Source organism: Lethenteron reissneri, chromosome 46, assembly GCF_015708825.2.
Source record: "Lethenteron reissneri isolate LAM-NWPU_2019-01 chromosome 46, ASM1570882v1, whole genome shotgun sequence".
NCBI lineage: Eukaryota > Metazoa > Chordata > Hyperoartia > Petromyzontiformes > Petromyzontidae > Lethenteron > Lethenteron reissneri.
This window is the reverse complement of record NC_083824.1, coordinates 5661278-5686921: the sequence shown is the minus strand read 5'-3', so window position 1 is coordinate 5686921 and position 25644 is coordinate 5661278. Positions and strand designations below refer to the sequence as shown.

At 54.4% G+C, this 25644-nt stretch overlaps 1 protein-coding gene across 1 annotated transcript in view; it reads left to right on the top strand.

Moving 5' to 3' along the window:
* ANO8 (anoctamin 8) overlaps positions 1–24974 on the top strand; it is a 48715-nt gene extending 23741 nt beyond the window's left edge. Inside the window, exons 2-17 of the mRNA XM_061570725.1 lie at positions 1999–2100; positions 2639–2771; positions 4419–4554; positions 5356–5452; positions 6152–6268; positions 7720–7847; positions 9177–9338; positions 9606–9758; positions 12100–12226; positions 13662–13717; positions 14081–14155; positions 14860–15588; positions 16120–16311; positions 16987–17118; positions 17944–18054; positions 19536–24974. Of these exons, the coding sequence (XP_061426709.1) occupies positions 1999–2100; positions 2639–2771; positions 4419–4554; positions 5356–5452; positions 6152–6268; positions 7720–7847; positions 9177–9338; positions 9606–9758; positions 12100–12226; positions 13662–13717; positions 14081–14155; positions 14860–15588; positions 16120–16311; positions 16987–17118; positions 17944–18054; positions 19536–20438 (3353 nt within the window). The 3' untranslated portion in view covers positions 20439–24974. The remainder of the gene's footprint in view (positions 1–1998; positions 2101–2638; positions 2772–4418; positions 4555–5355; positions 5453–6151; positions 6269–7719; positions 7848–9176; positions 9339–9605; positions 9759–12099; positions 12227–13661; positions 13718–14080; positions 14156–14859; positions 15589–16119; positions 16312–16986; positions 17119–17943; positions 18055–19535) is intronic.
* The last annotated feature ends 670 nt before the right edge of the window (positions 24975–25644 follow it).

The window sequence follows — 25644 nt, the reverse complement described above, 5'->3', positions numbered from 1 at the left end:
GCGTTTCTTTTCTTTTGTCCTTTCCGCGCACCTCCGACGAGCACGGTTGGCTGTGTGTGGCACAACGCAAGCTCGACATGCCTTAGGTCGTATTCGTCGTCGGTCATTGACGGTCGGGTGGCTCGGAAGGTCGGAGCGCCGAGTCGGCACCGTTGAGACGCCGTGTTGAATTTGAGCCGCCCGTGCTTTGACCGCGTTCTCAGGTTCGGCGAATTGACGGTCTCGGCACGATCGCCAATGTCTGCGCGAATGACACCGCATTCAAGTGAGCCCTTCGCTTTATCCGACTAAATTCGTACTCTGGGAAATTAGATTATTGGTTTGGCAGGCAATGCTGTCAGTCGCAGTGCGGGCTGGCAGAGTCGTGCTGCCCTTAACTCCGTACACCAGCGGTCACAGTTAAAGCATCTCAGAGGTAGCTCTGTGATATCCACTTCCACAGGCCAGCCACTGGCGGCCCTGGTGGCCTTCAGTGTGCCCCCTGAAGTGCGGCCCCCTGACAATCCACACAGAGTGAAGTCGCCCCCCATCATCATCATCGTCATCGTGCTGCTGTCAAACCCAGCAATGGTTTCAAACGCAGTGGCAGGCCCACACACTGACGATGTCTCATCAGAGAAAAGTGACCCCCCCCCCCCCGCCTCTGAAAATCAGTGAAGAACGCAGCTCTGCACACGATGGTGTGCACTGCCCTACCAGTGATCTGAATGGATGCTCGTGACACCGTGAGCACGTTCAAGATGACACGGTGGGAAGAACACACAGAACGGAACAAAACGCCTGCAATGTCCGCCCTTATTCGGCTTTTTGCGGTCAGCCGTGGCATCTCAGACTACCTCCCCGCGCTGCTGCGGTGGCGTACCGTGGATGGCACGGGCTTCGGTGTCTCCGTGGCCAGTGATGGACGGCGGCTCCTACCGTGGTGGCTGGAGTGGCGGGCACGGCGGTTAGCGCTGCACCGCGCTCCAAACAGCACGCGCTGTGACTTTGATTCCCGGCCACGGCCAACGTCGGTGGCGAGTGATTTGCCAACCGGACCTGGGCCCTCTCCTGGGTCGACTCGGCCTTAAATGAGGACCTGGTGATGTTGTGTAAACCTCGCCACTGGGGGTGTACAGTGGCCAGGCGTGGTGCAAAGGATGAGGATTTCCACGTGTTGGGCGTTTGAATGGCCTCGGCACCTGACATCTCGACTCGTGATAATATGGTTGTCCCCTTTCCGGCAATGAAACAGTTGTGTTAAGATGTTAAAACACCAAACTGAAACCTTTTGCAAGGTATCATGTCTGCATTAACCACATATACTTGTGGTAAACATGCAAACAAAAAATCATGCTCTGGTAGTATATAAAGCATTGTCTTTGAAACTGATTGGTCCACACCAGAGACAGCTTTATTTAGAGCCGAGTCTCAAACAGCGTTAGACCAGAGGATGCCAAAAGGCGAACAACACAAAGACAATGCCACTATCAGGACATTGAGAGCTCGGGGTGAGCAGCTGCATCATGGGACCTCCTTTGCCAGTATTCAATTATGATAATAGGGGTTTCCCCTTTCTGGAAATAAAACAGGTGTCAGTTCCAAAGACAATGCACATTCTGTCAGAGCATGTTCACTACAAGTATATGTGGTTAATGCAGACACGATTCCTTGCAAAGGTTTCAGTTTGTGTATTTTATCATCTTAACACAACTGTTTTAACGCCAGAAAGGGGAAACTCCTATTATCATAATTTAATTCTGGCAAAGGAGGTCTCATGATGTAGCGTCTCGACTCATCTTTACCATTCGAATTCCCAGACTGTAGTGTAGCACAGTGTACGCGGCACGGGCCTGCCAATGTGCCGCAGGCCGATGCTGGCCACGCTACCTCCTTCGTGCGCTGTGCCCCCCCTTCCCCCCTCCTTATTTATTAGATGATATCAAACAGCACTTGCCCCCCCCCCGACAGTCTGCGTAGACCACGTGGTGCATCCTCTTTGTCTCTGTGGTTGCACAGACAAGCTGTTTGGCAAGAAGCTGGCGCACACGCTGGTGCAGACGCGCTCCTGGATGAAGACCGTGCCCACCGACGACTGCGACGTCCTCATGGTCCTGCCAGGTACAGACTTCATCGTCGTGAGCCATGTTCTGTCCACTGCTGGGTAAAGGCATTCCCCGCGCCGTGTGTTTGCGCTGTGGCGTGGTGACCCTCTGTGTGGTTGTGCTGCGTGGTTGTGCTTCGGTGATCCTGTGTGTGGTGTGCTGCGTGGTTTCCCTGTGTCGTGGTGACCCCCTGTGTGGTGTGCTGCGTGGTTTCCCTGTGTCGTGGTGACTCCCGTGTGTGGTGTGCTGCGTGGTTTCCCTGTATCGTGGTGACCTTGTGCATGGTGTGCTGCGTGGTTTCCCTGTGGCGTGGTGACCCTGAGTGGTGTGCTGCGTGGTTTCCCTGTGTTGTGGTGACTCCGTGTGTGGTGTGCTGCGTGGTTTCCCTGTGTCGTGGTGACCCCCTGTGTGGTGTGCTGCGTGGTTTCCCTGTGTCATGGTGACCACGTGTGTGGCTGCGCTGTGGTGTGGCGACCCTGTGCGCGATGCGCCGCGTTGTCGTGACTCACTGGAATCCGCGTGTGGCCGCCGTGGCCCCCGCGTGCTCCCGGCAGAGAAGACGAGCGACGCCACGCTGCTGTGGCTGCTGAACAAGCTGCGCGTGGGGCTCCCCGAGCTCGTCGTGCAGGTGCGCCACCACCCGTGCACGCGCGCCTACGGCCTCTACCTCACCGCCTCCTACAGCCAGTGAGTGGATCCGCACGCAGAGGGGACAGCGGTGCCGCCCCGCCGGCGCCCCCCCCACACACACACCCCCCCCTTGCGCCGTACGTCAGAGGTCGCAATCGGGTACCTGATACCCGTACCCTACCCGATACCCGGGTACCCGTTTGCGACCCTGGTGCGGCCGGGTACGGGTACGGGTAGGCCGTGAGTCACTGGTGAGTAACTGTTTGTCACTCATTTCCCAACGTCTTGTCTCTTCTCACAATTCAAGTTCCTAGAATCAACCCACCCGCGCCTGGCTTCATCCCAGAGGTCGCAATCGGGTACCCAATACCCGTACCCTACCCATACCCGGCCGGGTATCGGGTAGGATACGGGTATCGGGTTCCCGTACCCGACCGGGTACGGGTACCCGTTTGCGACCCTGGTGCGGCCGGGTACGGGTACGGGTAAGGAATCAAAACCCGTTTGCGACCTCTGCCGTGCGTAGCCCTGGAAATGGACCATTGGGGCAAGCGCTGTTTTGTGAGCGCCTTTGAAGGGCTGGCACGCCCACCGGCCCGCCCGCCCGCCTTTGTCTCCCCGCTGCCGATGTTTGCTACGCACCGCACCAGGTACTTGTTCAAGGCCTCGGCAACCCGTCGCTGTCGTTCGCCGCTGTTTATTGGTTGCGAGCGGGGAATCGACCCGGGTTGCCGGGCTCATGGGCGCGGCGTGCCGACTGACCGCGCTGCCGATTCCCGCGGTCCGCACACATCTGGCGACCCGCCGCGGTGACGCATCCGCGCTCAAGCGACATTTCAAGCGCGTCCCGGTTTGGCTCGCAAGCCAGGTCGGGGACGAGAGTCGGCCGGTTTCGCGATGGGCGGTGACGCGGCGCGCCGTTTGATTGCGGCGGTTTGAACGCTGGAGGTGGCCCGCCCCCCCGGTGAATCCCGCGGTCGCGTGCGAGCGTGTTCACCGTTAAAAAGCACCATGCGCCGCCGGCTTCGCGGTGGACGTTAAATAAAGATCCCCCGTGACGTCATTCGCAAAGAGCAGGGCGTTTCATGGCGGTGTCTTGGTCCAAGCTTTCCGAGTTTGACAAGCGACCGCAAATGACAACTTGATGCCGGCAGATCGTACCCGTCTGCGAAACGTGGCACCTTCATCGTAGCCCGGCGCTATAGGATGACGCAAATACCTAACGTACTCAAATATTATTATTGCGTTTTTGTTATCTGGTTCGACGTCTTTCCATTTGTCACTTGATGGCATGTGTATCTTTGTCTATGTGTATCTGTGTGTGTGTATGTATGTGTATATAAGTGTCATGTGGTGTTGCTTTGCCAGACACGCTGGGGGAAGGCTTGCGGAGCCCCATTGTGGGTTCAGGCCGGGGCAGTCCTGCACGGAAGCCATATTCTCTGTCCGTTCGCTACAACGGATGCATAGGGAACCTCCATCTCTGCTTTATCGACCTGGTCAAGGCCTACGATACCATCAATAGGCCAGGCCTCTGGGTTATTCTTCATGCTTTTCGGGGTCCCTGACTCTCTGCGAGCCTTCGACCTAGCCTGGCACAAGCGCCGTGGTGACATCACTGCCACTTAGTCATAAATTCCGTCGGCTGTTGTTGTTGTTGACGTTCTTTGTGTGTGCGTTGCTGTGTGTGTCCCCTGCGTGCAGCCTGCTGTGCGGAGTGGAGCTGCTGTCGATCCGCAAGCCTGTGAGGGCCGAGTTTGGGGGCGGCATGCAGCCCTTCATGCGCGACGAGGACATCTTCGAGAACGTTGACAACGAAGCCCTCTTCCTGTCGTCCCAGGTCGGCACGCTCGCCCCACGCTCACCGCACTCTTACCCCATGCTCACCCCATGCTCACCCCACGCTCACCCCACGCTCACCGCACGCTCACCGCACGCTCACCCACACTCATCCATGCGCAACCCGGCCCCACCCAGCCCCACCCAGCCCCACCACACTCACTCAGACTCGCCTACACTCCGCTACGCTCCACACTCACCCACGCTCCACCCAGCTTCGCCATATTCACCCACACTCACTCAGAGCTCCACCACACTCACCCTTGCTCACTCACACTCACCCACACTCAGCTCCACTCCACATAGCACCACCACACTCACCCACACTCACTCAGAGCTCCACCACACTCACCCAGGGCCCAGCCATCTCCACCTAACTCCACCAATCTCTACAGTACTTCACCACACTCCACCCTACCTTACCACACACTCCACCGCACTTCACCATGGCCCTGCCACCAGGGTGGTGCGACGGCGATGATGTGGCCGTGTCGTTATGGCGATTAGTGTTTGTGGCGTTGGCGTTGTGGTGTTGTTGTGGTAATGTTGGCACAGTAGGGGGGCACAGCTGGTGCATCTGCCAGTCATCTCAGTCAGTCAACCCATGGCACCTTCCGGGCCTGTCCCGTGCGTGACCTCCTGCCAGCGATCCCAGGACACTTCACGTGGCCTCAAAGTGCACCTGGCCTGGCATGGGCGCCGCGGTGACGTCACCGCCGCTTCGTGGCGAACGGCGGGTGCTGCTGTTGTTGTTGTGGTGGTGGGCGGTGGTGGTGGTGATGCGTGTGGTCGTGTCTCGTAGGAGAGGCAGAGCATCATCTTCACCTGGCTGCAGAACCTGCGGGCAGGGCCTGGGGAGAGGCTGCATGACGTCTGCTTCCTGGAAGGACAGCCCATCGGTGGGCGCGCACATTCCCATCGTCGGAAAACAGAGGGGGAAAAAATACTCGCAAATTACTTGAGAAATACCGCCTAGAAGTGACTGTTAACGAGCTCGCTAGCGTATCTGTATTTTACCAGGTAAGGCCCACTAGAGCTATGTAGCTCGTTTTCAGACGCGACCTGGCCACAAATGATCGCTCAACGAAGTGGTTTATCACGTGGAAATTGAAGGGTTTTTTTGCCATGAAGAAGGATCATTGCCTGTAACATGACCTGTTCTATATTTTTTCTTTCAAAGCCATAGTGTTATCGATGAATGTGTTGAGTTTGTTTATGTGTATATTCATGTATTATGACACAGTGTTTCCTCACAGCTCGTGCGTGTGGTTTCCCCCGTGAGCGGTGGCGCAGCGGTTAGCGCACTGCTTGCGAATCCGACGACTCAACTTTGATTTCTGCTGACAACCGCCAACCTCAGTAACGATTATCCAAAGCGGTCCTGGTCCTCGCCTAGGTTGACTCGGCCTCAAATGAGGAGCTGGTGCGCTGTGTAAACATCGCCACTAGGGAGAAAAAATGCGGCCGGGCGTGGTGCTGGCCACCCAATCCATTCGTGTATCGTGACCGACCTTCATAGGTGCTCGCTTAACAGCACTTGCCCTAAAAGTCGGTAAAGGCTATACGGGGGGATCTTCGTCTTTGCTTCCCCCGTGCAGTGCTGGAGCTGCTGAACAGGAAGGTGATCGACCAGGTGTTCCCGCTGCACGATCGCGGTACGCTCACGAAGTTCATGAAGAGCTGGGTCCGGCCGTCCTTCCACCAGCAGCCTCTGGGTGGGTGGGTGGATGTGTGTGGGTGGGTGTTGGTCGGTGGGTGTTGGTGGGTGGGTGTTGGTGGGTCGGTGTGGGTGGGTGGGTGTGTGTGGGTGGGTGTTGGTGGGTGTTGGTGGGTGGGTGTTGGTGGGTGGGTGTTGGTGGGTGGGTGTTGGTGGGTGGGTGGGTGTTGGTGGGTGGATGTGGGTGGGTGGGTGTTGGTGGGTGGATGTGGGTGGGTGTTGATGGGTGGATGTGTGTGGGTGGATGTTGTTGTGTGGTTGTGGGGGTGTGGGTAGGTGTGTGTCTGGGGGAAGCGGTGGCGCATGGTAAACGCACTTCGCTACGAAACCGGCGACCTGAGTTCGATTCCCGCTCGTGACCAATAAGTGGAGAATATTTGAACCGGTCCTGGGCTTCCCCTAGGTCGACTCAGCCTTAAACGAGTACCTGGTGCGGTGTGTAAACATCGCCATTGGGGAGACAAAGGGGGTCGGACGTGGTGTTGGCCACCCACCCCCTCGTGTGCCGTGCCTGCCTTCATAGGTGCTCGCTAACAGCACTTGCTCCAACAGCCTGTTCAGGCTATACAGGGTATCTTTGTCTTTGTTTGCGTGGGTGGGTGGGTGAGTGTGGTTGGGTGCTAAAATGGCCAAGCAGGTTTTGCAGTGCAATCACGGCAGCCGCCCTGGTTAATACTGCGGGCGTTTTGTGAATGTCAAACGTCCGATGACATTATTCACCGTGACGCAGAGAGCACAGTTGGAGTAAATTGTGAGCAAAGGCAAAAACACATTAAACGTATTCGAATTGTATCGAGGATGAAGGCTTTGTGTGCAATAGTAAGATGATGATGGTGATGAGTTCCTGAGCGTTGAAGATATATTGTGTATGATTGAGAGACATGGGTGCTTGTGTGCCAGAGTGCAATTGGTAAATTGGGTGCCACGGTAGCGAGATGTTAACCGCCTCGCCTGGTATACAGGAGGTCGTGGGTTCGATGCTGACCCTGCCTTCCGCCTGCTGCTGTATATTTGGAGTTTGCGTGTTTCTCTCCCCGTGGCCGCGTGGATTTTTCTCCGGGTCCTCGGGTTTTTCCCTCCACATTTAGAATCAACATCACGCTTTGAGAGTATTTGGCTGCTATACATTTGCACGTGATGATGGTAAGCCACTTCGTTGAGCTATCAATTGTGGCCAGGTCACTTCTGAAAAAGAGCAAAACAGCTCGGTGGACCTTACCCGGTTAAGCAAAACAATTGTGCAGTTTAATAGTAACAAAAATTCCGTGAATTAATTGGGATAAAATTGTGGATTATTAAAAAGTAACTTGGCCATGGGACATTCACGTGCTGATCCAGCTCGGCAAAACATGCCTGGGTGAGCATTTCAAATTTGGAAGCATTCATCAGCAGCAGGAGTGGCGTCGCCCAACGTGCGTTTGCGTCCGCCCCTCCCGTGGTGTCCCGCAGACGAGGTGTGCGAGTACTTTGGCGTGAAGGTGGCCATGTACTTCGCGTGGCTGGGGTACTACACGTCGGCACTCGTCTATCCGGCCGTCTTGGGCCTCTTGCTCTGGGTCTACTGCTACACCACGCAGGTGCTGGGGAATGAGTTGAAGCACTGGTTGCACTGCCCTAGCTCCAGCGATTGTCGAGAGACGCCAACAGAAGCCGGTCAGTCAGTCCGTTGTCTGGAGGCTCAATCAGAGGTCGGTCAGTCAGTCTATTGTCGAGAGCAGGGGTCCCCAACCCCCGGGCTGCGGACGGGTACCGGTCCGTGGCCTGTTAGGAACCGGGCCGCACAGCAGGAGGTGAGCGGTGAGTCCGCGCGTGTCCCGCCCATTATTTAATTATTTACCACTTCCATCCGCGCCTCTTTCCCACACTGCACACTTGTCTCAGTCACAGTATTGGTAAGCCCACAAGCTGCTAACCCCTAGTAGCCACAATGAGTAAAACACAAATGTCGCTGGAGAGCTTCCTTGAAAACGTGAAAAAATTGTCTTCCAAGAAACCGGTCCCTGGTGCCAAAAAGGTTGGGGACCGCTGGTCTAGAGGCTCAATCAGAGGTCGGTCTGTCAGTCCATTGTCTAGAGACCCCATCAGAGACCGGTCAGTCAGTCTATTGTCTAGAGACCCCATCAGAGACAGAAAAGAGAGCCAAGCTTCTTCAATGCCTCTTCAGCCATTATAGTAATATATTCCTGGACAGGGTCAGATGAGATTGTTGTGCCAAGGCCGCTGAATGGCATTACAAGGGCTAAGAACAACACTGATGAATGTCACGGGGCATTACCCCCGCGAGCCACCTGGCCCGGCGATTCATCGGCCTTCGTCCACGGATAACACGGAGCAGCGTGGCTCAACGCGGCCAGCTGGCTGGGACCTATACAAGTGGACTCGCAGCGGCACCGAGCACCGAGCCGTGCCAATGTTGGGGGCTGTTTAGTCATCGCGCGTCACAAAGATCCCGTGAACATATTTGTCATACGCAAGAACAGAATTATTCTTATTATCAGGGGGTGTGGATGAGGGCAATTTCTTAGCGCCAAATGGAAACATAAGAGGGCAAATTACTTGATTGGGAAGTCGTTTAGCAACTTTTATTCATCACACGTCACAAAGACATTGATCCCCCAGACTGCTGTGGAAAGTGCTGTTATCGAGCACCTATGAAGGCCAGCACGGTACACGGGGGTGGGTTGCCAGCACCACGCCCCACCGCCTTTGTCTCTCCAGTGGCAATGTTTACATACCGCACCAGGTACTAATTTTAGGCTGAGTCGACCTAGGGGAGGCCCAGGACCGGTAGTTCAAAATAATCGTCACCGGTGTTCGGCGGCTGTCGGCGGGAAATCGATCCCCTCTCGCCGGGTCCGTAGCGCTAACCGCTTCACCTCGGCTCCCCACACGTGCGTGCGTGACAGTCCAGCCAGGACGCGGGCTTCGTGCTCTTCTCGCTGTGGAACGTCGTCTGGGCCTCGGTGTTCCTGGGCGGCTGGAAGCGGCGAGGCGCGGAACTGGCGTACCGCTGGGGCACGCTCGACGCCACCGTCGACCTGCTGGAGGAGCCGAGACCCCAGTACCAGGTGGGGGGGAAGGGGTATTGGGGGGGGGGGGCAGTGCTGATTGGGCAGGGCACGGGAGGGCAGCACTCTGGCAGCACGGGGGGCAGCACTGGGGAGACTCAAACGGGAGACTTGACCATTGCCGCCCCTCCATCCACCTCCATCCACCGATGACATCTCTCGCCACGCGTACAAGTCACACACGCACGTGCCCCCCCGAGTCTCCTGCTCTCTCTCCCCTCACCCTCCTCTCTCTCGCTCTCCCCCACCCCTCTCCCCGCCACGCAGGGCGAGAAGCGCGTGAGCAACGTGACGGGCCGCGAGCAGCTCTACTACCCGAGCTGGAAGCGCGAGCTCTTCCGCTGCTTGGTGAGCGTGCCCGTGTGCGTCGCCGGCCTCGCCCTCGTCTTCGTCACCATGCTCGCCTGCTTCCAGCTGCAGGTACCTGGGCAAAGGGAGGGAGTGGGCGGGGGCGGGGGGGCAGGGAGGGTGGGAGGAGGAGTGAAAATCGCACGAAGTTTAATTTTCAAGATAAGAATAAACGATACTTGAACCACGCGTCGTTTTGTTGATAACTCAATCCTACCGCTTGCAAATCGAGAGCCGATTTCATCGCTCCATCTCCGCTTGGGACGTCTCTCTCCGTTGTTGGGAGTCTCGAACAGCGGCCATCGCCCCGGCCACGATGTTGTCCTGCCCAAGCCCATTTCACCAGAATCAGGATCTGTATTTATACCTGGAGGAGGAACCCCATGAGCTATAAAGATGTCTTACACAGATGTTCAGTAGGGGCGGGTCACAATGTTACAACAACACAACAATACACAAAGTATAGGAAAGGTAAACAAATCACTCGTAAAATATATACAAATAAAAATAAACTATTTTTTATCTTCCCAGGTAAAGCCCACTGTGGTATTAACTTATTTTACAGAAGCGACCTGGCCACAAATGAGAGCTCAACAAAGTGGCTTATCATGTGGAAATCTATAGCGGCAAAATAATCTCGATAATTGAAAGATGGTGTCACACGTCTGGCTTCTGGTCGTGCTGTGAATCCGAGTTATTATTTTCGTTAATGATGTACCTCGCCCAACCCCCTTCTGGCATCACACCGCTACTGCTGTCACCATCCTAGAATCTCACCCAGAGCCAGATGAACGCTGCTGCTGCAGCTGCTGCCACCATCCTAGAATCTCACCCAGGCCCAGAAGAACGCTGCTGCTGCTGCCACCATCCTAGCATCTCATCCAGAACAACGCAGCTGCTGCCACCGTCCTAGCATCTCACACAGACCCAGAAGAACGCTGCTGCTGCTGCCACCATCCTAGCATCTCGCACACACCCAGAAGAACGCTGCTGTTGCTGCCACCATCCTAGCATCTCACACAGACCCAGAAGAACGCTGCTGCTGCTGCTGCCACACCATCCTAGCATCTCACCCAGAACAACGCAGCTGCTGCCACCATCCTAGCATCTCACCCAGACCCAGAAGAACGCTGCGAGCAAACTGAGTGGAACAACGTGGACGTCCAGAATAATCGCCTCATCCCAGACCGAAACGTCACACCTGCTCCTGGCTTTGACATTCCTCCTCGAAGACGTCGGTGGTGGTGGTGGATCTATCATCCCCATCAGAACATCACCACCTGGCCTATGATGCTCACCTCTCCCTCCTGAGTAGAAAATTAAAGACACAAGCCACAGCAGTGCGTTTTTGCCCATGGACCACGTGGTAAACCACTGCAGTCTACTCTCCTTCAACGGAGGGGGAACAGCAAAACTACACCAACTATCTCCTTGAAGTCCTCTCGTGGCTATAGCAGACCCCAACATTGGCATCAATATGCTGAACATATTTGTCATACGCAAGAACAGAATTATTCTTGTTATCAGGGGGTATGGGTGAGGGCAATTTATCAGTGCCAAATGGAAACATAAGAGGGCAAATTACTTGATTGGGAAGTCTCTTAGCAACGTCGCCCCCTACCGGCAGACCAAGGCCTGCTTTGCGTCCTGTGCTGATGGTGCCACAGGGCCAGCTCTCGGCTAGGCATCTCTGGATGTCGTGCACGACAGACGCGATGTAAATACGATGTGGTGGTGGTGGTGGTGATGATGATGATGTCGTTTGCTGCTGTGTCTCTGTGTATATCTTTGTCTTTGTTGTGCTGGAATATTGGGTGATGGTAGAGTAGTGGTTAGCGGACTGCTCTCTGAACCCGGCACCCCAAATTCGATCCTCGCTCGCGACCAATAACACAGGCGAATATCTTATTCGCTTCTGGGCCTTGCCTAGGTCGACTCGGCCTCAAATGAGTACCTGGTGCGATGTGTAAACATCGCCACTGGGCAGACAAAGGCCAGCCGGGCGTGGTGTTGGCCACTCACCCCCTTATGCGCCATGCCAGCCTTCATAGCTGCTCACTAACAGCACTTGGCCCAATATTCCGTTAAGGCTATATGGGTAATCTTTGTCTTTGTTGTGTGCTGGAGTGGACGTGCAAGTGGTTAGCGTGCCGCACTACGAACCCGACAACCCGAGTTCCATTCTCGCTCGCGACCAAATAACAGATGTGAATTTGGTTAACTGATTCCAGGCCTTGCCAAGATAGACTTATAGTAAACATCAGCACTGGGGAGACAAAGGCGGCCGGGCGTGGTGTTGCCCACCCATCCCTAACTGCGCCGTGCCAGCCACCATAGGTACTAGCTTAGCAGCACTTGCCCTGACGGGTCCGTTTTAACGGCTACGCTGGGGATCTTTCCGCCTGCGTTGCAGGACTACCTGCTGAGTATGGAGGGCGTGTCGGACTGCGTGCACTACCTGCCCAAGGTGCTCCTCGCCATCATTGTCACCCTCCTCAACGACGTTTACAACAGCATCGCCTACTGGCTCAACGACAGGGGTGCGTTCTACAGCTCCGGCAACGTCAATCGGTGGCGAGATGTTAACTACCTCGCTTGGTATGCAGAGGGTCGTGGGTTCGGTCCTGATGCTGATGCCTGCTGCTGTATATTTGGAGTTTGCGGTGTCGCTTTCCCCGTGGTCGCGTGGATTTTTACCAGGTCCACCGGTTTTTCCCTCCACATTTAGAATAAACATGACGCGTTTAGAGTATCTGGCTGCTAGAAATTTCCATTTGATAAGCCACTTGGCTGAGCGATCATTTGTGGCGCTATAGAGCTCAGTGAGCCTTACCTGGGAAAATAAAAACAATAGTTGAGTTTAATCAACAATCCATGGTCTATTCACTGCTTGATGAAGGCCTCCCCATGCTGTCATCTTTGTTCAACCGTCGTGAGCTACAACCTCAAATCCATTAGCGGCCTCTTTCCAGTTGCACAGGGCCGGTACTTGATCAAGAGTTGGAGTGGATGGCCCGTGGCGTAACGTGTAACTCTTCCGCCCGTGCCTGTAATTAATCTGCTGGGCTGGGCTATCTATTCTCCTGCGACGTTCCGGCAGAGGAACGACTAATGATCCATGCCGGGAGTTAGTTAATGGAGCCATTAACTCTGCTCAAATAATTATCGGACGCACGCGCCCACGCACACGCACGCGCGTCCCACATTCTCTGAACGTGATGCGACGTGTCGCCCACACGCATGCGTTGTTCTGAATGCCAAGTCGTTTTTATTTAAGCCGTCGTCTTTCTGTTAATGCCGGTCTTACTCTCGGCACCATGCCCTGCGACAATACGTCAGGCTCCTGCGCACGGTCTTGCTTCTTCTTTGTTTGCAGCGAGAGATATCCCCAATATTCGGCTTCTGCGTGTCCGCCACTTTGACCGCCACTCTTCCGTTAGTCCCGACCATCGGATCATCGTCATTCCTCGTAGCCGTGACGTGCCCTGCCCAGAGCCCACTTAACTTTTTTTAGCAGTCCAATTGATGTCCCCTGACGCATTCCTACGCCAATCCACCTGTATCTGCCTTCTGCCTCTCGGTATTATTTCAACGGTGTGTTTCTCTCTGCGATTCTTTCGCGTACCTCGATTAAACACCATGATGTGTCCCGCCCAGGTCCGCTTGCACTTTCTGGACGGTCCACGTGACGTCCCTGTCTTGCGTTTTTTCTCCGGCCCGTGCGCTCCACTTTCTGTGCAATTGCAGGCATCCGCCTCTCCACGCTTCTTTGCGCACCATTCAGTTTTCGCTCCGCTTTTTTTTTCTTCCCATCACAGTCTTCACTTTTTTGACCAATGTCTCGTAGTTGCTCACGTGCACCAGTATGTTGCTCTTCATTAAGTTGGTTGCTTTGCACGGTCTTCTTTGAAATGAACAAATCGCTCCAATCCACTCGCTCGCTCGCTCCGTCACGTTTTCATTTTTCTTGCGCAGAAAACTACCGGCTGCAGACGACGTACGAAGCCCATCTCATCATCAAGCTGGTCATGGTGAGAATAAAAAGGAGTGGTCGTGAATATTTGACCGTGAAATGGATCTTAACTCGCGACTCTTTAACCCGTGGCACGGAACGGGGAGTGGAGTCAAGGAAAAATCGGGAGCAAAAATAGTTTGAAGAGGTGAAGATAGGCAGGCAGAGGTGAGGGGAGATGAGAGGAGAGGTGAGGTGAGGATTGTGCAGGCAGAGGCGACAGGAGGGCCTCAACGCTGTCGTACGGAGCAGGCGTCCGGGAGTGGGAGGGTGGCCACACGCAGAAGACACATGATTTACAGGAAGGCTTGAGCTGATTTAGGTATCAGCGATGAATGTTTACGGATGAATGCTGGATCATTCACAAACTGTTGTTTTCCAGTTTCAGTTCATAAATTCCTACCTGAGCCTGTTCTACATCGCCTTCTACCTCAAGGACATGAAGAGGCTGAAAGAGGTGCGTTTCCACCTTTAGCAGCACTCTCTCTAAATTCATGACACGGGGCCTAGTACAAAATACATCAGCGGTCGGTGCTTAAACATTTGTAAACAAAAAAATACATTTGATTGTTAATCACAACCCAATTTGTGCTCGTCAGGCCCGTGTTAATGAATATTAATGGCTATTAATGAATGCTTCCCAGCAAATACGAATGTTTCGATTTAAAGCTTTCGTGACTGCAGGGATTCATCTTCTTGGTTCTTTCGGTAAAGTCACGTAGAAGGGAAGTAATAAAATAATAAAAATAAAACATAATAAATTTTTATTTTATTTTATTATGTTTTATTTTTATTATTTTATTACTTCCCTTCTACGTGACTTTACCGAAAGAACCAAGAAGAAAAATACGAATGTCATTCACAACTTTGACGGTGCTGTTTTGGAACCTGCGCTCGGCAATCGTGATGAAAAATATTTTATTCAAATACATTATTATTTTCACTTTCCGTGCAATTGCAGGCATCCGCCTCTCCACGCTTTGTGCCCCCTGTTCAGTTTTCGCTCCGCTTTTTTTTCCCCATCACAATCTTCGCTTTTTTGATCAATGTCTCGTACTTGCTGACGTGCACCGGTATGTTGCTCTTCATTAAATTGTGTTGCTTTGCACGGTCTTCTTTGAAATGAACAAATCGCTCCAATCCACGCCGTCGCCCGGGCAGATGCTGGCGGCGCTGCTGATCACGCGCCAGCTGATGCAGAACTTGCGCGAGGCGCTGCAGCCGTATGTCATGGAGAAGCTGCGCCGCATGGACCTGGCGCGGAGACCCCGGGACGCGACGCACGCGCCGGAGCCGTACGAGGGCATCTCCCTGCATGACTACTCGGACGCCTCCTCCTCCTCCTTATCATCACCCCCGCCCTCGTCCTCCTCGTCTCCCCCTGCCGACTCCTCATCCTCGTCATCGGCCGCGTCGCCCGGTGTTGGTGAAACCGGCGGCGACGATGACCGCAACCGTGGCGGCGGCGGCGGCGGCTTCCGGCAACTGACCGTGGGCTCCGTGTATGGCCACGAGGACGAGTGGGGATTCTCCGAGGTCGGCGGCTCCGAAGAAGCGATGATGGAGGAGGACGAGGCGGAGGGCGAGGTTGGAGGAGACATGGTGCAGGAGTCGGACGTGCCGGTCGGCTGTGGCGCGGAGGTGCCGGGGGCCAGGGAGACGCAGGGAGAACGGGGGCTGTCGGAGAGTGGGGGGGCGGCGGACTCGGTGAGGTTGCGGGCAGCCAAGGCGGGGGCAGCTGATGGCACCGCTGCTGCTGCTGCTGCTGCTCAGACCTGGGGGCAGCAGGAGGCTGGGGGAAGAGGTGGGGAGGAGCAGACGCACGAGGGGGAAGAGGATCATCCTCCCATCGCCCAGGCCGAAATAGAGAGCTGCATGGACCAATACAAGGCGAGTGGGCGTGGCGGTGCGATGCTGTGATGCTTCATTATGGCACCGTGATGGTGTTCATGGAATGCACGGTCCAAATACACATGGCTCGTCTTGTAGATATTGCTGACTGTCCGTCATCCACGTACGGATTGTCTGTGTTGCGCGTTTACCGTGCTTGTGAAGAGAGGGAAATGAATAGCAGAGGGGGGGGAAGGGGCATTGCTGCACGCTCGTCTGCACGTGTTACGTGCTCGCTGTTTCTCTTGCGTGCACTCGGTGACCGATTTCTGTGCAAAAACATTTATACACTCCCAGAAGGCCGTGCAGCCGAGGGGGTGTGTATTAAAAAAAATTGCCGTTATTTGTGTGTGGCGGGGGACAGCTATGTGAAGAAGGAGACCGGTGGTATTGTCCGCTAATATTTATCTCGAGACTGGAATTGTCCACAGCGACGGCGCTCATTATTCCGCGTTGGTCACGGCGCGGCATTAAAAGCCGCCGCGTGCCGTTTGGCGACTCTCCCCTTCCCCCCGGTGCGTGCCTCCCTAGGACACGATCGAGGACTACCTGGAGATGTACGTGCAGTTCGGCTACGTGGTTCTCTTCTCCTCGGCGTTTCCGCTCGCCGCGCTCTGCGCCCTCGCCAATAACCTCATGGAGATCCACACGGACGCCTTCAAGCTCTGCACGGGCCTGCAGAGGCCCTTTGGGCAGCGCGTGCGCAACATCGGCCTCTGGCAGGTCCAGCCCCCACGCGCCCCCACAGGAGCCGACCGGCGACACGTTACTTGAGCGGCGGGTGTGGAAGTTAGGGTGGGGGGGGTGTCCGCTTTTTTGGTTTTGATTTGGGCATGGGAGAGCTCAAAAAGAGGCCAGAGTAGTCCACATTGGCATGAACTCTACGTATTTCTTCTTGGGTTCGTTCGGTAAAGTCAAGAAATTCAATTAAATCAAAAGGTCCTATTCTATTATTATTTAATTTAATTTCTTTCTACGTGACTTTACCGAAAGGACCAAAGAGTAATTCCTGCAGTCGCGAAAGCTTTGAATCTAGTTTCTACGTATTTATGTTCAACTTCTTTGGCGCCGTACGTAGGCAACCGTGGCTAATCACAGGTGCGGGGGAAAAGACAGCAAATTAAACACACAGAGCAGTATATTCTTGGTTCTTTTGGTAAAGGCCGACTTTACCGAAAGAACCAAGAATATGAATCCCTGCAGTCACGAAAGCTTTAAATCAACACAGAGCAGTTCCAAAGACGCGGGTTTGTCATTCTAAATGATGACTTCAAACTGCATAGTTCCCGGTGTGCTTCCTGTCATCGGAACGAAAGTGCGTTCCAGACGGCCAGCGAAACTGATATGTCACAGCGGTCGCCCACAACGTCGCTGAGCCGCCGCTTTCTCGCCGCGCAGGACGCCATGGAGTTGATGGTGTCGGTGGCCATCATGGTGAACTGCGCCCTCATCGGCCAGAGCGGGCAGCTCAAGAGCCTCTTCCCGTCGTTCAGCTCCGAGGGGATCGTCCTCGCCATCGTCCTGCTCGAGGTTTTGCAGCAGCTCCCCCTGGTGTCTGTGTCTCTCTCTCGGTCTCTGTTTCTCTCTCGGTCTTTCTCTCTCGAGCCCGCGTGAAGATTGTCCTCACAGGACAGCCGAATTCCATTGGCCGGCAACCACACTTTAGCAAAGACAAAGATCCCCTCGTGCAGCCTTGACAGACTTTTTTGAGACGACTGCTGTTAGCGAGCACCTATGAAGACCGACACGGCACACGAGGGGGTGGGTGGCGAGCGCCACGCCCGGCCGCCTTTGTCTCCCCGGTGGCGACGTTTACACAGACACACACCTCCATCACTGCAAGAGGCCCTGGCAGTGACACAAGCGATTGAGCGCGCTGTTATTAGAGGCGCATCGTTGTTGGCCACCCACCCCCTCGTGTGTCGTGCCAGCCCTCGTAGGTGCTTGACAACGGCACTTGCCCAAACAGTCTGGTAGAGGCTATATGGGAGATCTTTGCCATTGTCTTGTTGTGATTCCGTGTGATAGGGGCTCGCTAACAGTGCTTGCCCCCAACAAGTTTTACAAGGCCTTTTTGTGTCCCCTCGTCGTGCGTGCACACAGAATGAAAATATGTATTCATACTGGAGGAATCCAATGAGCTATATAGCTCTTTTTCATAGATGTCCAGTATGGACACGGGGTCATAACGTTGCAACAACCAACAATACAAAAAACGATGGGAGTTCAAAGCATTGGATTGGTAATCAAATCGCTTTAATATATATATATATACAAATACAACTAAACAATGTTTTCATGTTACCAGGTAAAACCCACTGAGCTATTAGCGTGTGCGTGCCTGCGCGTGCGTAGCACTGCGGGCTTTTGCTGAAGTACGCCATCCTCAAGTTGATCCCGGACGTGCCCTCCTGGGTCGCTGAGGAGATGGCCAAGCTGGAGTTCCAGAGGAGAGAGACGTTCAAGGTACCACCACGACCACCACGACCACCACGACCACCACCAACGACAACGACAACCGCCATTCGCCACTGATTGGCTGTGACGTCACCACGGCGCTTGTGGCAGGCTATGTACACGTTGAGGCCACGTGAAGTGGCCTTAACGTGCCGGTAGGAGGTCACGGGACAGACCCAGGTGCCACGGGTCGACTGACCGAGATGACTGGCAGAAGCCACCTGTGCCCCCTACTGTGCCAACCTGCTGTGCTTTAGCCGCCCGGCGTTGTTGTGAGTGTCGCTACTCTGCCCTCCGTTGTTGCTGGAGGGCGACTGCCTCCAACTGCCCAGCAGCAGCAGTGTCCTTCACGAGCCTCCTCCACAGAGGCTGATCTTGACACCGCTGATACCGGTCATCAGCAAGTCCACTCGGCTCCACATCCTCTTGTACCACTTCACTCTCCACGACCACTGCCACCACCGCCATCACCGCACTCCCCCTTGTCACATGCCTGCATGAGGCCCGCTACAGGAAACAGGGACAGCTCCACTCCCAGATATGTCTCTAAGACACTTTTATATAGTTCAAATCATTGCTTTTGCTCATTCGTCTGTGTGTTTGGATTTTGGCCACTGTTGTAGTTTTATGCTACAATTGCTGTCATTAACCCCTCCACCGTCATCAAACAAGATTGTCATCTCTACTCGGATATTTATTTATTCTAATGCATTGCCACATGTGTTCGCCATGGTGGCGATGTTAACTACCTCGCCTGGTATACAGGGGGTCGTTGAGTTCGATCCTGACCCTGACACCTGTATATTTGGAGTTTACGTGTTCTCTCTGTGGACGTGTGGACTTTTCTCCAGGCCCTCTGGTTTTTTCTTCCATATTTAGCATCAACATGCGTTTAGAGTATTTGGCTGCTATACATTTCCACACGATAAGCCACTTCCTTGAGCTAGCATTTGTGATAGCCAGGTCACTTTGTAAAGGAGCTACATAGTTTAGTATTGATCATATTCTGACCAATAAAGTTATATCATCAGTGGCTTAAGACTTTTAATGACTAAATTCAACATCAACGTACGACTACGTTTTGCTCAGAATTTTTTGGGCTTTGCTTTGAGCTTCATCCGGCAGTGAACTCGGAAGACGAGTGAGATGCATCGACTGCCTCCGTGCTTTCGTTGTGTTTGGCTATGAAAAGTTTTAAGTTAAGTGTCGTTTCTCTGCAGCCGATTTGGTGACATGACCTCGTGTTGAAATACAGAGCCCGGCAAAGGGGCGTCATCGCTCACCCAATAGCACAGCATAGCAATCGAAACGATGGCGCGTTCACCAGCGGTGTGATGGCACGTTCACCAGCGGGGTATGATGATTCGGTCGTCAGCGGTACGATTGCGCGTTCACCAGCGATGCTATCATGCGTTCACCAGCAATACTATCATGCGTTCGCCAGCGATACGATTTCACGTTCACCAGCTGTACGATCGTGCGTTCTTCAGCGGTACGAGCGAGCTGCCCAGCTGCGGCGGCAGCAGAAGGAGGAGGAGGAGAGGCGCGAGCAGCTGCGGGAGGAGAGGGCCGCTCACCTCCGCGCCAAGGACGCTGCCCGCGAGAGCAGCAAGGCGGACGAGCGAGCCGGGCACGGCTCGGCGCAGGGTGCGGGCAACACGCCAGGATCGTCCGGGTCCACGCACGGCGGCGACAAGCAGCACCAGCACCAGCAGCAGCACCAGCAGCAGCACACGAGCGGCGGCAGCAGCGACAAGCCCCGACGGCCGTGCTCGCTGCCCAAGAGCATGAAGCTCAAGCAGATTATCCCCATGCAGGGCCGAATGCTCTCTCCCTCGTCCACGACAACAACGACAACGACCGCGTCAACGACGGCGGTGGTGGCGCCGTCTGTTTCAAAGGCGGCGCAGCCCGTGGCGGCCGCAGGCGATGAGAGGACGGTGTCCGGTGCCACCAAGATGCCCGCCGCCACGCAGTCGCCCAACGGCGAGAGCAAGCTGCCGGGCTTTCTGAGCCGGCGCTTCCTGCGCTCGCCCTCGGCGGAGAGCCGTGCGGCTACGGCGGGCGCCGCCGCCGCAGCCGGGGGATCCGCCGCCGCCGGGTCGGGCGGGGGCCCCGAGCGAGCGCAGTCGCCCACGAAGCTCGGGAAGCTGTTCGGCTTCGTCCGCGCCGATGGCGGCGGCGGCGGCAGCAACTGGAACGGCGCTGGCGCTGCCGAGAAAGAGGAGGGCTCGGGGGATCAGGTTTTGACGTCTCCGTCCGTGTCGTCGGCGTCGTCGTCGTTGTGCTCGGCCGCTCCGGTCGTCGCACGGCCCGAGGGGGCGGGCGGCCCGTCTCAGATTTCGGTGCGGGAAGGCAAACACGAGGAGGCGTACTCGGAGAAGGGAGACTGAAACGAGCGTCGCCGGGCCGTCGCCGAAATGCGGCAGCGCGAACCGCTTCTCTCTGAATTCCGTTCCTGAAGAGGGTCGTGGCACACGAAGCGAAACGTCGGACAGCGCGTGCGGTACGGCCCGATGCAACACATCGGAACGATATACGGGCCGACCGCGGAAAACCGACATTGTGGTCTTCGCAACGTGACCGTCTCTCTCTCTCTCTGTGCTCTAGCATCGGCGGCTCGACTCTGTGGTTGAAAGCGAGTTTTATTTATTACGTTCTTTGCGGCCGTGTCATTTGAGGTTTATATCCATGTGCTTTGCAATGGTGTGGTTGACTGAATGAGAAGAGCATATGCAAGTGTGGGTGTTGGCCTCGCAGGGAGTGTGGGGGAGGGAGGTGGCGGCGCTGTTATTGAAATGCGAATGATCTCAGAGTAGCGGATGGAGAAGATTGTGCGTGCTATTTTGCCAACTGGAGATTTTGATGAGGCGAAACTCCGCGAGTTTGCTGCTGCGAAACAAAGAGACACTAAATTGACGCAGTTTCAATTCGCCATGGGAGCGATAGCGTTCCACGGTAGCCGCAGCGTTCCATATTCTCGGCGACCATTAACGTGTTCGCGGCTACCAGCATGCACCGTGGCGTTGTGACAAAGTGAGGGGCCAGAAGTGGAGGGGAGGGAACTTCGACGTGGCTGTGGATGCCACCAGATGGCGCTTCAGCGGTGCGCACGATAGTGACGTGACTGTTACTTAAAATGATTTTCTTTCGTCTCTAACGACAGCCCAGAGGTCGCAAACGGGTTTTGATTCCTTACCCGTACCCGGCCGCACCAGGGTCACAAACGGGTACCCGTACCCGGCCGTACCCGTACCCTACCCGTACCCGGCCAGGTATCAGGTAGGGTACGGGTATCGGGTACCTGATTGCGACCTCTGGGATGAAGCCATGTTGCAGGCGCGGGTGGGTTGATTCTAGGAACTTGAATTGTGAGAAGAGACAAGACGTAAATGAGTGACAAACAGTTACTCACCAGTGACTCAGGGCTTACCTGTACCCGTACCCGGCCGCACCAGGCTCGCAAATGGGTACCAGTACCTGGCCGGGTACGGGTAGCCGGGTATCGGGTAGGGTACGGGTATCGGGTACCCGGTTGCGACCTCTGCGACAGCCTCTAGGGTGTGTCCCAAAGTGAGGAGAGACCTTTATTGTTTAGTTGAATTTTTTTAAGAACTAAAAAAAGTAGAATTACTCACTCTGAGCCTTGGGAACGTTAACAAACGACGTAATGTCTGGATTGCAAGATGCTCCACAAAGTACGACGCACACACACACACCTACCGCGCACGTAAGATGCACGCCCCAACGTTGGCTTGAATATAAAGGGGTTCGGGGCGAAATATTTGTCTGGTGATGTGTAGAATACGGTTTGAGTTTTTGCCATCATTTTTGTTATTTTTCCCTTTTTTTTTCAACCTGAACAGGGGGACTTGCCAAACCATGCTGCTGGGTTACCAGAAATAATTCTGGTGGTGCAATAGTTCAGGGGGTGGTGGTGGAGTTGGGGCCAAATGAGGTGGAGCGGCACGGTTGAAGACAAAGTGACCTTGTGGAAAGGCGACAAACGCTGGCCGTGGCTATGTACATATGTATGTTGAACTTCTTTAACACCATACGTGGCTAACTTTGGGGCTCTGTATGGGTGCAGCCCGTTCGCCGCTGGGATGAGGGGGCCTTTCCACGCCTTGCGAATCCCTGAGCGATATGTTGACCACGTTTCGTCACCACATTGGTCGGTGCGGGTTGTACGTGCCGTACGTACGTTGCACTTCTTTCGCATCGTACGTAACCAACCGCGTCTATCGGAGGGTTGGTGAAGTTCAGGGCGGGGGAGTGCAGACCAAATAATGGATTTTTCTGCACATCCCTCAACTGCCCACATCACCCACTCCTCCTGTCGGTTGTGCACGGTGGCGGTCACCCATCCAAGCGCTATCCAGGCTCAACTCATGCTTAGCCAACTGAGATCTTACGAGATTGGGCGCAATCCGGGTGATTTTGTCATTTGAAACGGAGTCCGCTGTTTAATTATTTTTCCGGCAATTTGTAGAGCTGGCTCGGAGGTGGTTGTTGTCAGACACTCTCATCCAGCCAAGTGTAGAGCCTGGGTTCGATTCCAGGCAGCCACCTGCGATTAAACCGAGTCCTCGCAGGTCGTAAATTGACGATCTCAATGGCTGCAGAAAAAAAGGATCCCATCCATTACGAGTCGGGTTTTCACTTAATTCAGTCTTGATCAGGTCTACAAAACAAATCTAGTTTGTTGGTTGACACGTGGTGAGACCGGCTTCACCGGAGCCGTCCTGAGCCGTGCCAGCATGTCGCTGACCGTTCGCACGCGATGAACACTTGGAGACGCGTCTAGACGATGCGGCGGATGCAGTCTTCTCGCACTCTTCATGACGAGCAATCACACACGACGAATGGGTCGAGAGGCGTTTGTAGGTAACGCGACGATGCAACGTCCCCGCAGTGACATCAAACACAATGATTGCATCATTGGCACTGCCCCCACATGGCCCCGAGCCAAATTCAGATGCCTTTGTGATGCCAGTTTTCAAAAATAGAAGTCTCCTGGTTTGTTTCTGGATGGGCAAAGCAAATCTCCTGGACAAATGCGAAAAAATGAGCTTCACAGCTCATCGGATTCCTCCAGTCTAAATGAACATTCTGATTCTGAATAGCCAGTAGGAAAAGAGAAACGAGTTTTCCCGTCTACGGCAAGGGGCGATTTTTTATAGCGACGATGGTAGAGAAATTCCAGCCTGTCTAACCAAACAGCTTTGACCGACGGTGAACTTCTTGTCACCGCAGGGAGCGCAGGGTCCCCCGCGCGGGCATTAGCTCCACACCGATGATGATGTTGTCCACGCTGATGATGTTGTGCGTAGTGTTGCATTTCGGGCCGAACCTGGACGTTGCCCGATGCGTATTTCACGTGGCTAAGCACAGCGCGCCGTCCTCAACGTTACGCGGCGCGGCCTCTAAGATGTCCGGGCTAGCTCAGGGGTTGGCGAGTGTCCCTGCGTCGAGTGAATATTGAATGTCGCCCCTTTTTCTACAGCTCGTAATGTCTAACTATTTATTTATTTTGGAATTACAACTAATTATTTCGGAGAAAAAGCAGCGCAAGACAAAAAGGTTATGGAAACATGAAAACGCACACCGCGGGAGCTGCCGGAAAACCATGAGTCACAAATTCTGCATTGCTCGCAGAGCCAGCCCTAAAGGAGTCACAGCGGAGAGAAGTGAACTGTTGGAATTTCCTGGCCGCGTGACGATGCCGCGCTGGGTCGAGACTCGGCCGCACAAACGGAGTCGTCGGCGTTGCTTCGAGTGTTTTGGGGGTAAATGATTGCTCGATGTTCGAGAACTCTATGGACTCCGTCCGTATCTATGGGACCCTTTTTGTCAGCGTCAAGATATTGAATGATTAAAAAAAGGCTTCACCCTAGTATAGGCCAATCAGCTTCAAGGACAGACCATATATTATCAAAGCATATTCGTTTAAAACATGTTTTACCACAAAGTCCGTGTGGCTAATGAAGACTTGATGATACCTTGTATGTTAGGTGTCTTATTTTGGCGTTCGAACATCTTGACACCGCCTGTATTCATGGCCAATAGGGGGTAAAGCCTTTCATTTTAATCGTTCAAATCGCGTTACAGTTGTATAGAACGACGTTCGCGCTTTGACTTTGGGGAGTGCCAATTTTAGTTTTCTGCCTTCCCCTTTCAATTTTCAATGACCCTCCCCCACCCCCGCATCACCCCCTGCGTGATCTCCTGGGACGTGTCGTGGTACCGAGCAAGCGGCGTTTACACCGCTCGGCCCGCTCACGCGCACGGCGCGGCGGTAGCGGCCACCGTTGCCGGCAGCGGCGCCGGCCCCCTCGGCACCACCGTCGATGTCTCTCTGCGGGGCCCTCTGGGACGAGCCCTCGATTGGCATCGCGACGTTCGTCACCACGTTCGCCAACGTCTCGTTTTTCGTTAACAAAGGGACTAACTGTAAATGTGTCAACATTTTACGTGCTAATTTAAGCAAATTATTATTTTTTTTTTTTACAATTTACGTTTTGCTAACACTGTAGTTTTGGGTTGAAATTACGATTATTTCCAGCTGTATCCAGAGCTTAATTTCTCCACCTCCTGCCGATGTTTCCATAAAACAAGCAAAAAAACATCTCCGTAGCTTGCGATGCTTTAATCGGGTCGTGCCGCGTATTGGTCGGCGTGACGTCCGACGTTTCGCGACAAATGCTGGGAGCTTCCATGAAACGAAAAAACAAAAAAAAATCATCCCACCTTCAAAGATACTCACGCTGGAGCGAAACGTCGGGACACCGTGCCGAACGGCGGAGTACGGCGCGACCCCGAAAACCCATCGTAGATCTGCTGGGCAGCACTACCGCGAAACAAACACCCTAACCCAGCGCTGAATTACAAACGGGCGATCGAAACTTTGTGTGGCATGACGTGTGGGTGTCGGGGGAGGAGTGGTGCTCCAACCAGGACCACTCAGAGTAGGGGGGGAGAGAGGGGGATACTCGGGGACAATTTGCAATTGGGCTTTGAAAAATACCTCTGAGTGATTCTGGGCTACAACAAGAGGGAGGGGGGAGGGGTGAACGGTCAGTTCCAAACAATCTAGTGTGTGAGAAGGGTTGCCATCTTTCATAGCCGTCGGATGAATACCTGACAGTTCCGTACGCCCTGTCTTAGATCAACTTGTTTAGGATGTTTTAACTGAAAAATGAATTGACGACAACAACAACAAAAAGTGCCAAATCTGGATAACGAGCGGAGACAATCCACAGGCAAATTTCGACAGAGCTCCACTCGGCACTCCTGACTCAGTGCCCTTCCACTGAACGGATCTCTTCCTGGGAGAGTGAAGCGAGTTGCGATTGAGCACGTGGGTGCCACGCGCGGGTCGCGGGACCTATTTGTGACCGTACTTCACCACACTTGCCCTCTGCGGCATGGTGAATGCCGCAGGGAGCATAGACGCCCGGAGCATAGTACGGCACAACGTTGCATCTTGCTGCCCCCACTGCCCTTGTGCCGACAACTTGACTGCACGGCTGTGGCAACAGCTGCTCGATACACAGTGGCCGCCCATCCAAGCGCCGTCCAGGGTCAACTCGGCTTAGC